The sequence below is a fragment of the Oppia nitens genome, unplaced genomic scaffold (genome assembly GCF_028296485.1).
Source record: "Oppia nitens isolate AA-2021 unplaced genomic scaffold, nextdenovo-longstitch-racon4-pilon3 scaffold3_pilon_pilon_pilon, whole genome shotgun sequence".
In the NCBI taxonomy this organism is placed as follows: Eukaryota; Metazoa; Arthropoda; class Arachnida; order Sarcoptiformes; family Oppiidae; genus Oppia; species Oppia nitens.
Window position 1 is genome coordinate 6,751,163 of NW_026533221.1, and position 15,879 is coordinate 6,767,041.

The 15,879-nt window shown below is 23.4% G+C and overlaps 4 protein-coding genes across 7 annotated transcripts; 1 reads left to right on the plus strand and 3 right to left on the minus strand.

Moving 5' to 3' along the window:
* Window positions 1-2,168: 2,168 nt before the first annotated feature.
* On the minus strand, window positions 2,169-3,151 carry LOC128958032 (CDK-activating kinase assembly factor MAT1-like). The gene has a single exon (XM_054303847.1). It carries the CDS (start codon window positions 3,123-3,125, stop codon window positions 2,169-2,171), a length of 957 nt encoding a protein of 318 aa, XP_054159822.1. The 5' UTR covers window positions 3,126-3,151.
* A 481-nt stretch (window positions 3,152-3,632) lies between these two features.
* Window positions 3,633-5,299, plus strand: LOC128958714 (RAB6A-GEF complex partner protein 2-like). Its single transcript, XM_054304620.1, has 3 exons — window positions 3,633-3,829; window positions 3,902-4,622; window positions 4,685-5,299. Exons 1-3 carry the CDS (start codon window positions 3,642-3,644, stop codon window positions 5,090-5,092), a joined length of 1,317 nt encoding a protein of 438 aa, XP_054160595.1. The 5' UTR covers window positions 3,633-3,641; the 3' UTR covers window positions 5,093-5,299.
* Window positions 5,300-5,417: 118 nt separating this feature from the next.
* On the minus strand, window positions 5,418-6,297 carry LOC128958470 (alpha-ketoglutarate dehydrogenase component 4-like). Of its 3 annotated transcripts, none has more exons than XM_054304330.1 (5): window positions 6,213-6,297; window positions 5,889-5,957; window positions 5,753-5,813; window positions 5,558-5,697; window positions 5,418-5,487 (listed from the first exon to the last, which is right to left on the minus strand). In XM_054304330.1, exons 2-5 carry the CDS (start codon window positions 5,916-5,918, stop codon window positions 5,464-5,466), a joined length of 255 nt encoding a protein of 84 aa, XP_054160305.1. In that variant the 5' UTR covers window positions 5,919-5,957; window positions 6,213-6,297; the 3' UTR covers window positions 5,418-5,463. The 3 variants fall into 3 exon arrangements, with proteins under 3 accessions (XP_054160305.1, XP_054160303.1, XP_054160304.1); XM_054304328.1 differs by having other exon boundaries at window positions 5,889-6,038; XM_054304329.1 differs by lacking the exon at window positions 6,213-6,297 and having other exon boundaries at window positions 5,889-6,065.
* A 1,604-nt stretch (window positions 6,298-7,901) lies between these two features.
* LOC128957528 (globin-like) lies at window positions 7,902-11,187 on the minus strand. 2 transcript variants are annotated; one of them, XM_054303302.1, is made up of 3 exons: window positions 10,967-11,187; window positions 10,437-10,581; window positions 7,902-8,515 (listed from the first exon to the last, which is right to left on the minus strand). In XM_054303302.1, exons 2-3 carry the CDS (start codon window positions 10,550-10,552, stop codon window positions 8,140-8,142), a joined length of 492 nt encoding a protein of 163 aa, XP_054159277.1. In that variant the 5' UTR covers window positions 10,553-10,581; window positions 10,967-11,187; the 3' UTR covers window positions 7,902-8,139. The 2 variants fall into 2 exon arrangements, with proteins under 2 accessions (XP_054159277.1, XP_054159276.1); XM_054303301.1 differs by lacking the exon at window positions 10,967-11,187 and adding an exon at window positions 10,821-10,905.
* Window positions 11,188-15,879: the final 4,692 nt, after the last annotated feature.

Sequence of the window (15,879 nt, forward strand, 5' to 3'; positions counted from 1 at the left end):
ACTTATCTCTAGTTATTTTTGTTTTTAAAATTTTTATTTCAAAATTATGGTAAGATTTATGATAATCCTAATATTTATATTATTATCAAAATCAGATAATTACATAAATAGTGTTATACTAAATACGGCAATAATTTTTTGTTAACATATCTCTCTTTAAAAATTAATCTCATTATTATAATTCTAATTCTTATTATTATTATTTGAAAAATACTTACAATAATGCTATTTATAGTAAATATTTTTTTTTAGTTTTCAGTTTAATTGTCATAAACTTTTTTTTGCTGAGTTCATAACTTTTTGCATATATTTTCATTTGGTCATTGTTTTAGACTATGAAATAAATCGCTTAAAATAAAACATTTCTCTTAATTGTAGCGACTATTTCATTAAATGTTTTATTTTTAATAAACACAATGTATATTAATTTAGCTACAAATTACTCATATTAATTACATTGTATACAAATATTATACATTTTTAATTAGTCTGACTCTGTTTTGTTATTATAATAAGACTTTTTTTGTAGTCTAACACAAATATAAATATAGTTTTTAAAACTTATTGTTTGCCATATAAACACTATTATACTACTCTATTAAGATATAAATGTTAAATGTATGCAAATAAAGTTGTAATTATTAATTACTAGTTTTTATGTTAGTTTTTTAATGAATTTTTATTTTCTCTAATTTTTCAGTATATTAGAGGCCATTCTTTTTCAAACTGGTCGTCAATTTTACTTTTATTTTTAGCATTTATTTTATATAACTTTTTGCTAATATGTGAATCAAAGCAAATTGATAAAGAAATTGATAACAATTTGGACCTAATATACAGTGACACAAGTCATGGCCCGCAAACAGCAGCCGCCCATCAGGAGGTAGTATATATAGATCACGGAGGGGGTGCCATAAGTCATATAAGGAGAACCTCATATCTGCCGAATCCATCGCTATCTTCAGTGCCATCACTGCCTTCTTTGCCGTTTAACCCTCACGTCAATCAATTCCCAAATTCAATATTTGAAAATAATTTTGTTGACAAACCATACGCTAACTTTCCAGAAGATATTTATAGAATATATGACAGAAGATTTGGTACGTCAACAACCAGTCCTCCAATTCCTGTAGAAATTCAGACACCGGCACCCATTGGACTCATTCAGAACAATAGAGATCCACAATTACCACAATCACTACCACAACCAATACAACCAATTCAACCAATTATTCATCCCTTTCCACAACATATACCACATTTACAACATATCACATATCATTCAAATCCTCAGCCCATACAACCAATTGTCTCACATATAACTCAACCAAATCTGCAACCAAATTATCCAACTTCTCAACAAATTTCTCAAATAATACCGAACCCAATGCCTCCACAACACCAACCGGAGCAACCAAATCATAATTATAATCCAATTTCACAACCAATTAATATCAATGATATTGAAGATGAAAGGTTTCTCATACATAATGACATTGAAAGGATACCAAAGCCATCAAATGAAGCAAAGCCTATTCAACAGGAACCACCCCCACCCCCACCACCACCACCTCCTCCTCCATCACAAGAACAACCAGTAAATCCTTTCTACAATTTTGCAAATATGCCCGAACTGTTCCAGAATTTTGATTCACCATTTGATCCATTTTCGCCACAATTATTTCAACGACGAAGACTAACAACTAATAAAAATGTCAACGATATTAACCAAAATTCAATCGGTTATCCATCGCAAACATATTTTAAAGAAGAAGACAATCCATCAGTGATTAAATGGCCAAAAATATTCAAATTTACTGACGGAAGAAGTAATTTATATGAATTTGAAAAACAAAAAAAACAAAACAAAATAAAATTCAATTCAAAAGAGACTTATTTTGATCACATAAGTCGTGATTCGTTTCTTATATTACACGGCGGGACGTTTGGCCAATAATACCTATAAATACTATGTATTTTGTGATTTAGTCTATTATTATAATTAACATCACAATTAGGAATATTTTAAATAATAATTTATATCTAAATTTTAAAAATATTACAATTTTCCAAATAAATTATTAATCAAAAATGATTTTATTAAATGTTTATCAAAAGCATTATAGAAAATAAATGATTTCAATGATTACAAGAGTAAGAATAAAGAATTAAATTTTGAAATAAAGTCCACAAAATGCTTCCTGAAGTGCCCGATGACACGGAAAGTGGGTGAGGAAACCCCCGGCCAAGTCTTGACCAGAAGCAGGTCTAACATTATTCAAGTAACCATTAGACTGAATTGCGACCAAATGAGGACAGTCGGGACCGTTAATCTCAAAATGAGGTGATTTGTAAACATAAGACTTTCCTTCCGGTTGTCTTACATTTTGGTCAAAAACATTGCTTCCTTTTCCTACAAGAATACCGGTTGAAAATGCTTTTGTCTGTTGCTTTGCTGTCAATGATAAGACGTCCATATTTTTAGTCATTTCAGAAGATTGTACTTTCATTTCATTGTTATGATTGGCCAGTATTTGTTGTGCCGATGCATCAGAAAACATGAGTTCATCGGCCAGAGATTCCCGAAGTTTTACTTTACTTTTGGCCGATTCTTTGTTTTCACTAATAATCAATTGAGTCCTAAGAAGTGTTTGTTGTCTTTCTTGTTCGAGCAGTTCCTCAATTAGTTCTTCATCTTTACTCAAACGACTTCTGCTTTTGATGATTTGAGTGGCATTTTCTTTCTTGTAGTTATCAATCAATTTATTTGTGGCCAATATATCGACATCATTAGTTAAATTAAAGACAATAGTTTCGATTAGTTCTAAGTAGTTGTTAAACTCCTCAAGAGATGCGAAATCTTCTTGTTTTTTGTTAAAGTCCTTTAAAATCCTTTTGCGAATATCGACTTCTTTTTCGACTAAATGGTCTTCAAATAGTTGGAGTCGAAAGTTAGTTCTTCTAAGATTGACATTACATTGAGGACACTGTCCGGAACCCTTCATAAACAATCGATCCACACATGTCTCACACAATGCATGTCCACAGACATTGACCATCAATTTTAACGATGGATTTCTATATTTAGTTGATCCGCAATGCGGACACTTTATTTCCTCATCCATAATGACTAACAATTGTAATTAAATTAATGTAACAGTAATTAAATGTATTAAATCACGTATTGGTCATCACTTAATACATCCAAATAAATGTCAATCAATGGCACAATCTTTGCATTTATTTGCGTGTTTTGCTGTAAATGCCGTCAAATCATGTGATCTCTCAATAAACCAATGGATGGGTTGTTGACCTCATTTGCCACCTCTTGGGACACACTCTAAGACAATGTATTTGTTTAGTAAAATATTTTAAAGATATAACACAATCACCAAATAAATGAAAACTGATATAAAGTCTTAAAATAAGTGGTCAATCAATGAAAGCAACGACTGATCCCCCGGTTTGTGATATAGAGGTCGTGGTTTGAGATGAGTGAAGACATGCGCACACAAGGGATGGCAAGAAATAAACAAATCATCACTTGATTTGATATGACATTCATCTGTCGGGACATCCAATTGTTTGGTATCATAACATCAACTTTAATGTTGTGTTTGTTTATCAAGTGATCAAAAGACATGATTGAGATCAATGCGAGGCTAAGTCGTGGAGCCGTTTACTTCCGATCGGAGACAATCAAATGTGTGGTCACTTTGACTAATGTCACACCCGTTCCCGTTAGCAATCATCACAACCGTAACCACAACGATAAGGTCAACCACACTGTCGGCACCAGCAATGGTAAAGCCATTCAACCTAAAGATAGGTATGAAATGAATCAATTGATTAATCATTTGAAACCAAAATAATTAAATTGTTTTTTAATCGTCAAAAACAGTGATTTCTCTGAAACTCTTTGTTGGGCCGGAGTTCAGCTCCATTGCTACTGTAGTGTAGATGAGACCAAAGTAGTACAAAACGAGTCGCCATTGATGGCTGCAGTGATATCGTCGACCGACACGTCCTTCAATCCGTGTCTAATGAAGGGAGAAAAGGGTCGCGTCTTGTTTTCTTCCAGTCCTAAGATATTGTTTTGTGATCTCAAACTAATGCCAAATGAAAGCAAGTCGTTTGTCTATAATGAAACTGTTCCCGATTGGGTTCCGCCCTCTTATAATGGCCTCAAAGTTAAATATCAGTACAAACTATCGATTGGCACTCAAAGGATTAACTCAAGCATTCAGTTGTTGAGAATCCCTATTCGTATCCTTACTATTGATATACCTATTGGTTTAGTGACCGATTCAATGAAAATCAATCATCAAAACTATGAGCTAAACAATGATTGTAATAATGATATTAATCGTAAAGACTCAGTGGTCAGCAATCACTCAGTGAATCACACCTACGAACCGATTGACTTCAGCAATGAATCCGTTTTGGATGTTTCCCTCCATAGACTCGATTGTCTGACRGCTAAGCGTTGTCCTCAGAGTTATGTCATAACAAATCCATTTGGAAAAGTGGCCAAACTTTGTATAATGAAATCTACTTATAAATTAGGCGAAGATATTGTAGGCATTTTTAGTTTTAATGAATCTACCGTTCCATGTGTACAGGTATTGTTGATAAATGTCTTGTTTTTATCAAAAGTGGTTAATATATTCTTTTATATAATTAGTTTTCAGTGACTCTACAATGTGATGAAACAATTCAAGAGGAATATCGTGTCAAAGATTTGAAGCCTTCCTCTTATACTCAAACAACTAGTTATAGCAATTACAACGAGTTTTGTCTTCACATGAATCACACGCAAATGGTTCTGACGGTGCCGTTGACTATAACACCAACTTTTACAAGTGATTTAGTATCACTTTCTTGGAAATTACACTTCGAGTTTGTGACGGCAAAGCCGGAGGACGTCCGCAATACTGTTACACAGGATTCACAGGGAGTTAGCGAACAATCGCCACCATTTCTCAACGTCCAGACTATGGTCTGGGATCTACCAATTTGTTTATTTGCAACGCATCCAATACAAGTGGCCCGTGGTTTTCAAATGCCTGCCGCCAGTACTCTAACTGTTTAATAATATAAATCATAATTTGTTTGACTAATATATACCGTTTATACTATACATATAAATGAAGTTTTGTTTGAGAGTATATTTATAATATTGTTGACACTATTTTACAAATTGGTCGACAAAACTTCGTTTCGTTTGACTCAACTGTTTCACAAAGGATTTGCATTCAATTGAATTTAATAATTTGTTTTTAAAAATAATTATACATTTATTATAATTACTGTATATTTAATTCAATTATACTTTTATTAATGTCTATAATATCTACAATAAGTTTATATTTTTAAAAAATTTTATAACTAGGACTCAATTAATATTATTAATTATTATTAGCTCTAAATATATATATATTTTTTATACAATAAAGATGTTAATCAAAGTATATCGGGTCCGCCTCTCTGTCCAAATAAATGTTAATTAAATTAGTATTTAAACTATAAATTAATAATTAAATCAAATATAAAATACTTCAATGATTTCCATCTCCTGTTGTGATATTGGTTTTCGTTGGTATCTCTTTGGTATCAATTCTTCATCGATACCACTTCCTCGTGGTGTCGACCCAATGGGTGGACTCGAAGAACTCGTGGCCGATACAGACAATACTTCTGATGACAAATAATTAAAACAATTATAAATCAATTATATTAAATAATTTGGTACCAGTTTTGTGAAGATCAGCTCCTTTTCTGAATCTAATCAAAGGTATGTGTGGCTTAATTATCTGTAAGACATTTCAACAATAAATGGATCAGTTTAGGTGATCATCAAGCGGTCAATATATCAAACCATTAAATACCTGCCAAACCCGTTGTGTGTTTGAGCTCATAATATGAACTAATCAGTGGTAATACCAGACAATTAGGATCTGATACACAAATATCAATCAAAATGATGACTACAAGTGATTCAAAGTGTCTTCACTCACTTCAGTCACATATAATAATCACTAAAAATAGCAATCAATTGATAAACATATGATTTGTAAATAAATAACATAAATGTAAACAAATATTAAGTGTAAATCTTATGAAATATTAATGTTTTGCTATATTTTGTGTCAAATTGAATGAATTGAAAACAAATAACAATTTATTCAATACTTTATTATTAAATACAATACCTATTAGTTTGTCAATTGTTGTCAACTTTGAAGACAAGTCATGCACTCAATYAACAATACATTCAATGAGTCTAACATTTATAATACAATTGTATTAATACAGTATTACTGTACATAACATATGTAAATAACAGGACTTTCAAAATGTATACAACTTTTACATAACATTATTAGATTGTCGTTCAATAAAATAGTTTTAGTCATATAAAAACTAAATGCAATATTTTGTAGTCAATTGTAATTTACAATTTGTAAAAGCAATGTCTTATATATTTATTATTAATGTATTAAATGTGATGACAAATGTTTTTTAATTTAATTTAATTATCATTTAATTTATAATAATAGTCAATAACAGTAAGTTATATAAACTCACTTCTCTTATCACAAATAATACTAATCCTTAATWAACTAAAATTTTTAATCTCTATTTTAACAAAATTAATTGTATTAATTGTTTAATTGTTTTATATTATTTAAATATTGTACAGTATTTAATTAATAAAATTTTTATTTTTACTTAACAATAAACAATGATTATATAACTAATAAAATTGAACTTTTTATATGTTTTGCACAAATTAACAACATTTTCGATAAACATATTGCTATTAATATATTCTTATATTTAGAACAAAATGAAAATTTTCAGTAATTATTGCAAAATTTTTATGTTTTACAACAGAATTTCTCTGCAGAATCTAATAAATACAGTATAAATGATAAATAATTAAATAATTAATATATTTTTAATGTCTCTATTGATAAGTTACTTAAAAGTTATTTATTTTCAAGCAATTTTCAGTAATAACTTTTTTTCTGCATTAAATTTATGATGCATAATTTAATTTTTTGATAAAATATTTTATCAAAATCCAATTAGTTTCAATTTAAAATAAATTCATAATATAAAAACTACGTTTATTGTCAGTAATTGTAAGACAAAATTATTTGTTTAATGACAAATCATCTAACGTTAAATGTTTTGATGTGATTATTATTATCTTAAAACATTATTTTTTACTTAATTGCTTTATTAATTTTAGAAATTATTGTTTTTTAATTTTTGTGACTAAAATTATGCTAAACTAAAGGATTTTAGTTAAAAAATTAAGCAAAAGTTGATTAAAGTTAATAACGACTTAAAAAGTTATTTATATGTAAAATAAAATTTTGTATAAACGCTTATTTTTATATAATATACTCGTATTTAATATGAGCTCATTATCTGATATCAATAAAAATAGTTAAATAACTTCAATTGTATAGCTATAGTACTATTAATTACTGTATTTCTTTCTGTACTTAAACAGTAGATTAACCAAAAATTAGTAAATTATAAAATAATTAGAAAATTCTAGACATTTATTATTATTCTATATTTTTGTTATATAAATAATTAATTAGATTAAATCATTTATTATGTATAATTTTATATAATGAATATATTAATTTTGATATACTTATTAATATTTGATACTTTAATTGTTTTGAATTAAATTAAAAAATACTATTTCATGTTGTTTTATTTTTTATTAATAATATAAAATAATACAAATTATAACTTGAATTACATTATTATATATGATCCTAAATTTTTCAATAACATTAATATAATTAAATAATTTTTAAATAAAATATAAATGTAATAAAACTAGTAAAACATTTCAATTTAATAGAAAATCTAAAACATTTAATAATCATTATATAAGTTAGATATAAAATGTGAGACAAATATTTAAAGACAATATTTTTCCAAATCTTTTAAGCCATGAGATTAATTGTATTATAATTGATTAGTAAAAGCAACTAAAATTAATAACAAATATATATTAAAATTGAGTGTTTATAATAAATGACATCAAATTATAAGCCGTACGACAACTGTATAAATATATTTGTTGTCAATTATTGTATAGTTTATAACTCATTCATTTTCGGTCACATTTTCTAAGACTGGTTTGACAACAGAGAGGATGACATTATAAGTCTTATCCCAAGCATTGATTGCTTCGTCATTCATGAGAGTTGAACCCAATTTGTCTTTAAGAAGTCCTACTAATGTAATCTTGAGATTTTCAAACATGTTATACGAAATGTGACGCATTTGATGGTTTGTGGCCAACTTCTTCAGCATTTCAACCAATACTTCTGTGTCATCGATATTGTCGACGAGCATAGAGATGGCATATAAAACATTGGTCGCGTGAGCCAACACACGCTTATTACCCCTCAACTCACTTTTGGGCACATTTTTGAATGATTTAAATAACTGCTGATATGTTGGGTTTTCGTCAAAAAATCTATAATTTTATACATTAGTTAAAAATGTATATTTAATTATAATTAATCAATATTTCACTTTTWAATTTATACAATTTTCCAGATTTACGTAAATATTAAATCTGATACTGTATTAAGTAAATATATATATATATATACAGTATATAATTTTATTAAATTTATTATTAAAAGTATTTTCCATGACTTAAATAACTATGCATTAATTAAAAATAAAAATTATTTTTTTAGCTAATATCATACATTTTCTAAACTTGTATAACATTTTTTATAAAAAATATTTTTTTCTTAATAATCACTAATAATAAAGTTGTTTATTTAATTGACGTCTTGTCAACTGTTTTAACACATATTTAATGAAAATAATAGAAAWACAGTATATTAAGGATATTGTTTGTATTTGTATTAAAAATACCATAAAGTCTTAACATATTTAATATTTTATTTGTTGAAAATAAGAAATTTATAAATTTTAGATTTTTAAAGTAAATTATTATATACAATCAATAATTTAGTATAAAATCATTTATTTATATTGATAGCAACTTGACATTGAAATAAATTATAGTAAACATATTACCAACAGATATTAYTATTAAAATTATAATTAATATTAGTAAATACAGTAGTTGTACAGTTAAAATTTTAATAAAATTATTAAACATTTAAGATGTTTTATAATTTATTTATAGTTAACTAACACATTTTGTATAACTTAACAAAATAAATCTTTATAATATAAATAAAATATTTGAGAATATAATTATAAATGAAATATTTTTTCATAAAGTTGATGAATAATTATTCCTTTATTATTACATAATAGAGTAATTATCTTCAATTATAACGGATAAGTGAGACTATCAAATGCATATGTTATTAACAGTTAAAATGTTTTATTCAATCATATTTAGTTAAATCTAATTTATTTATTTTTTGCAGTAAAGATAATCATTACTATAATTTATAATAGATTATTAAGTGCTGGAAAAATAAGTAAATTATATACATATGAAAAATATTTAGTAAATATAATCAATAGATTCTTTAGAAATATATTTCTATTTCTATTACTATTTATTCTATTTGTATTTAAATTTTTTTATTTGAATACTAAAAATATTTTTACTGTATTTAACAGAAAGTAAACTTAATTTATACAATAATAGTAAAAATGATATATAAATGGGTTTAACTTATTGTATAACAGTTGACTGATTTTTAGTTTTTTTCTATAACATTGTTAGTCTATAATCTTTTATTTATACATTCATTTATTCATTTACTTTCATATAATGTACTTAATTTACTTATACACTGATATTAAAGATTTAAATCTCTACTTAATAGTACTTAATACAAATATAATAACTACTTTTCATTAATTTATTAAAAATTTTATTAATTTTGTTATACAAACATTATTAACTATTAATTGTTTCAATATTTTAATAGATATTTTAATATTAAAGCGATGCTATTTAACAAATGAGTTCTTACTGTCAATAATAGTCAATAATAATATAAGTGAATAAATTATACTAAATTATTAAGAGTTGTCATTAATTATTATAAAATTAATATTACTGTATATCTAAACATCAAAGTATATCTGTATAAAAGTACTGTATTTAATATTTAATAAATTTGTATCAACGGTATGTTGAATTATCAAAGTTAAACATTACCAGTAATTAATAAAAATATCAGACAATATTATGTAGAAATGTTTCAAATTAAATATTTTAAAAATTATAATTATTATTATTTTAATTACACTGTATATAATATTTTTTTATATTTGTTTAATCATATGATTATATGAGTCATCTATTGTATTAACACTTAATAGATCTAACAATAATAATTGTATGAATAATAATAATAATATATTTAATAATATATATATAAATTAAATAATACCTAATGAAGAGGTCGTATCCATTTCCCGCCACATCTTTCTTAACCAATTCCCACGTATTTCTAATAATATTTTTCTCAGTTGTAGTCAAACCCGCATTATCTTTCTCTTCAGACATTTTCACTGATTGTTTTTATTGTTATTTATCTAATAATAATAGTATAATAAAAAAATTATATTAATTTATTATTAAATATAGCAATAAAAGTAAAGACAAATGATGATAAAACACCATTTGGCAGCTTATTTAATATTATTCAAGTGTCTAAATATTTTTAAAAATTTCATAGACAAATGCAAATATATATATATATATATATATATATATATATATATATATAATAATWATTATTATTATGTTGTAAATTACTATTAATAACACTTACTATAGAAAACGTGTAGTTTTTAATTAGAAATAAATCAGTTGACTATTTAACTATTTTAACAAATACTGATAAAACATACTTATATACAAAATATAGCACTTAAATGATTGGCTTAAGTTTAGATTAAATTATTAAATAATGTTTACCTCAAAGCTATATCAGTTTCAAAGACAATTAGACTAATTGTATGTCAAACGTTGTCTATAATAGATGTGTTGAATTCAATTAGTGTTAAACTCATATCAGAGTAATGTTTAATATGGGAGAAAAAGACTGTGTTTTGCAATTAACTTATCACTAAACTAGCAATCAGTTGATGTCTCACTTGTGTTCAAACATTTTCAAACTTTTAACCGAAGGTTATATTTCTTACTCAAAAAAACTTTCTTATTTTTACCACAAATATGACTTCAACTCCAAGTGCTGACAACTATATTAATGTATTTTAAATTAACAAATGCATCGACTCTTACGCATTCAACTATTTCTAATTTTTCTTCAATTTTGTTGAATAAAAGAGCAAAAAATCTCAGTCAGTGTTTCATATGATTTGAATGATTTCAATAGGAAACCCATGAAAATGAGTGAAAATTTCAATTTTATTTTGCATTTTTCAATTACATATGTTATATAACTTCAAATAATTGCTAAAATAAATTAGAGAGTATATCAAACAAATAAAATCTTATTTAAAATATCTAGAATATATCATTTGTCATATATATTATATAATATAATAAAACTTATATGGCTGATATGGCTTATATTTAATTTTTTATTCTATAAAATTAATTTAATTAAAATACAATTTTAAAGTAATCAAGTTTATTATCAAATTTTGAATATTTTATTGTAATTTAATTTTGTATATAGAAAAATAAAATGTATAAATTCTACATTAGAATAGCAACCAATTAATCATTTAATGCATTTACAGTATTTTAATTAGCAATTTATGTTTCACTACTATTCACTTTATATACACTTTATATATATATTGATTATTAAAGATATKATACAAAGTAAATATTATATTTGTTGGAATTCATAACTAATATTTGAATCAATGAAATAACTTATCGTTGTATTTATGATAATCTAATACTCTATTTATCACAAAACTAACAAATAATTGCTATTTATTAATGAATAACATATTTAGCTTTTATCAAAATAATATTTTGTATATTCACTTAAGTGCATGAAATATTAGTATTTTTTTATTAAAGTTTTATCTTATTTTAAATACGATAAATTATATATTTGTGAATAGCAAGTAATTTTCCAAAATTTGTCAAATTTTACGATAAATTAAAATTAGATTTTTAAAATTTATTAGTTAATAAATAAAATAAACTATATATACTAACTACTATAATATTTATAAAATAACTAGTGATCTCATAGTTTATTAGTAAAAAACACTGCTTAATCTTAATTTTAATATAAAACAATAAAAATATAACTAATATTGAACTAATACATTTTTATTAAAATAATAATCATTATATGTATCATATATCAAGATTTGATTAAAAAATTTATACTAAAAACTAATAAGTAAAAATTGAGATTTAATAATTACATTCAAAATAACGTAGAAATAATATAAATTTTAATATAAAATATAAAGTACTTTAATTATATTATAAATATATTTTGAGGCTAAACTTTAAATAATACAATATAATAAATACAATCTATTAATAGATAATCATAATATACCGTACAATTTTTAATAATCAATTTTACAATTATAAAAAATTTATTTATACTAATTTGAATACTATATAAAAAATAACACATAAAATAAAATAACTTAATTTATATATTCTATGAATGTTATTAATTCTAGTTTAACTTAAAATTTTAATTAATGTCTATAAATTGTTGTTGATCATTTTAAATTTACAAAATATAGTATTACAAAAATTTGATAATATAATTAAATTTTAGTAGAAATTTTTGCTTTATAATCATTTTATATTTTTGTTATATCTTTAATAATAAATACTAAAATAACATTATTTGCTAAAAGTGTCAACTTTTTAATTAAATTATATCGATTGCATTATTTTATATAATTATTTAGACATTATATGGTAATACCTTACTATTAATCTGCATAAATGCTTTAACATAATTGGAAATAATRTTGAAATTTTATCTTATAAATAATATAATAATTTATCAATTATTTTTATATGACATTTTTATTTAAATATTCAAATAATTTTACATAATTTTTAATTATTAATATTGTATTATAAATTTATTAAGATAAAATAATAATTGCAATTTTTATAACAATTAGTATAAATATTAAATTTAAGAAATAATTATCTAAACAATATTAAAATATTATTAAATAGCAATTACTTAATTGTATTTGAATTGTATTGAAGACAAATGCAATTGGATAACATTAATTATATAATAAACACAGTATATTAATTGTAAAAAATATTATATAGTGTATAATTTAAAATATTTTCTAAATATAATTTAAGTAAAAATAACTTTTTATTTTAAAAATAATAATACATAATTATATTCAATTTGTATATAATTTATATCAAATGTTTTTATTCAAATAAATAATTAATGTTAATATAATCTAATCATAAAATATTTAGTTAATTAAAAACGAATTTAAAAGTTAGTACATAAAAAATATCCTATTAAATATTTCGACTATAATTTATAAAGAAGATAATTAAATTAATGTAACTTTATTGTTAATAATAGTTAATAATTATATTATTTTCAAAAAATATATTAAAAATAATGTATAATAAATTGATTAATATTGAATTAAATTATTTTCTCTTTTATAAACTACTGTACAATAATTATGTAATAGTTTTTTCGGTATTAATAAAACCAAAAAAATACATTTTGTCTTAAGTCAGATAAAAAACCAGTTAAGAATGCTATAAAGCATTATTAGAAAAAAAACTTTGACGGCATAAAATATTATCTTAGCAAATTAATTGTCAGTTGATTTTAGTCATATTGTCAAATGACTCAGTATGATAAAATAAACTCAACTTTAGTCATGTAAAGTATCAAATGATTAAGTATGACAAAATAAACTCAACTTTAGTCATGTAAAGTATCAAATGATTAAGTATGACAAAATAAACTCAACTTTAGTCATGTAAAGTATCAAATGACTCAGTATGACATAATAAACTCAACTTTAGTCATGTAAAGTATCAAATGATTAGGTATGACATAATAAACTCGACTATAGACATGTAGGGTATCAGATGAGTCGGTATGACAAAATAAACAGCTAAAATCATACTTTGCCGCCATTTTTTGAAAAAATAAAATAACTTTTATCTATTATATCTTATTTTTGATGCTCTATACAATTCTAAATGTTTTTAAAAATTTTTTTGACTTTGGCCGCCATTTTCTCTATGTTCACGAAGAGATGTCAAAATTTTAATGCATATTTCTTATGCTTGATTTTGATGCTTTATTCAAATCTATACTTTAAAAAAATTTTCTTAAAATTTTCTTTACTTTGACCGCCATTTTGTCTATGTTCCCGAAAAGATATCAAAATTTTAATGCAACTTTTCTATACATTATTAGTAGTCCTCTAACTGAATCTGAAGTCAGAATTTCAAAATTCGCAAAATGAAATGCTACAGACACACACACACACACACACACAAAAGGCTCGTATAGATTTCAGAAAACAAAACTTTTTCAAAGTTTTTTTTGAAAATCATTATTAAATATTATAGTTCTAATAGTTAAAAAATTAATTAGTTAAAAAAAGCTAACTTAAAAAAACTAAATACTAAGTTTAACACTAATTATTTATTTTCAGCATATAATTAAATTGTCTTATTTTAGTAAAATTTAATATTTGTTATTTTATATTTTGAAATAATTAACTATTACCTAATACAGTACAATGACTTAATTATAACTTACAGTTTGCTTTTAAATTTACAATATATAAAATGTATTAAAATAATTATTTGTTTAATTTTTTATTAAAATCATTCAAATTATTGAAATGTTATAAACTATTAAAATTAATATTTTTTGTAATAATTTGTTTATTTGGTTTTTAAGTTAAAAGTTTTAACCGTAGATATTATTATTCAATAAAATACATCAATAAATATAAATTATATGATATAATGAATGCAAATATAATATATGAATAGCAATAGTATTATAACTAGAGTAGTGCATCATTAATATATTTACTTAAATATTTTTTTTAAATAGTCATTTATTAGTAAAAATATATATATTTAATCAATTTGTAATTTATTCTAATATCTATTTAAATTACAATTAATAATAATGCATAATAATATTACAAATTGATATCATATTTTTATTAAGAAAAGGTAAAAAATACACTTAATTTTATTTTCAAACTTAATAACTAATACAACTGAATATAATATAATTTTTAATCATTAATTGCATTCATATGTTTAACACAACTACAGTAATGCTGTTTTGCCTAATATTTTTGATAATTTTTATATCATAGAGTTATTTGTATATATTTATTGTTCGTTAAAAACTATAACTTGAAGCAAAAACTGCAGTATTTAGTACCTTATAATCTATTTTTACATTTTTAAGTTATAATATTTAATCATATTTACTAAAAACACAAAATATTTAATTAAATATTTCTTATTTATTTATCATCAAAAYATGTATTATATTTAATTAAATGTATTTTAATGCACTAATTATAACTTTTAACAAACAGTTATATTAATATCAGTATTACAAGTGCTGGTATATATGGTGTATGCATTTGGGAGATAATTCGGTTAGATAGGTATTCCACTCATTAGTTTATATTAAATATCTAGTAAACCAAACATTCAATTTTAAAAATTATCAAGGGCATAATTATAGATAATATTAAACTCAACATTATTGTAATTGTTCATTTTTTGATTAATTGCAAAATTAACTAGATAATAGTAGATAATAGTCAACTATTTTATGTCGATGCAATTATCTAGTCAATTTTACAATTAATCAATAAATGACCAATTACAAT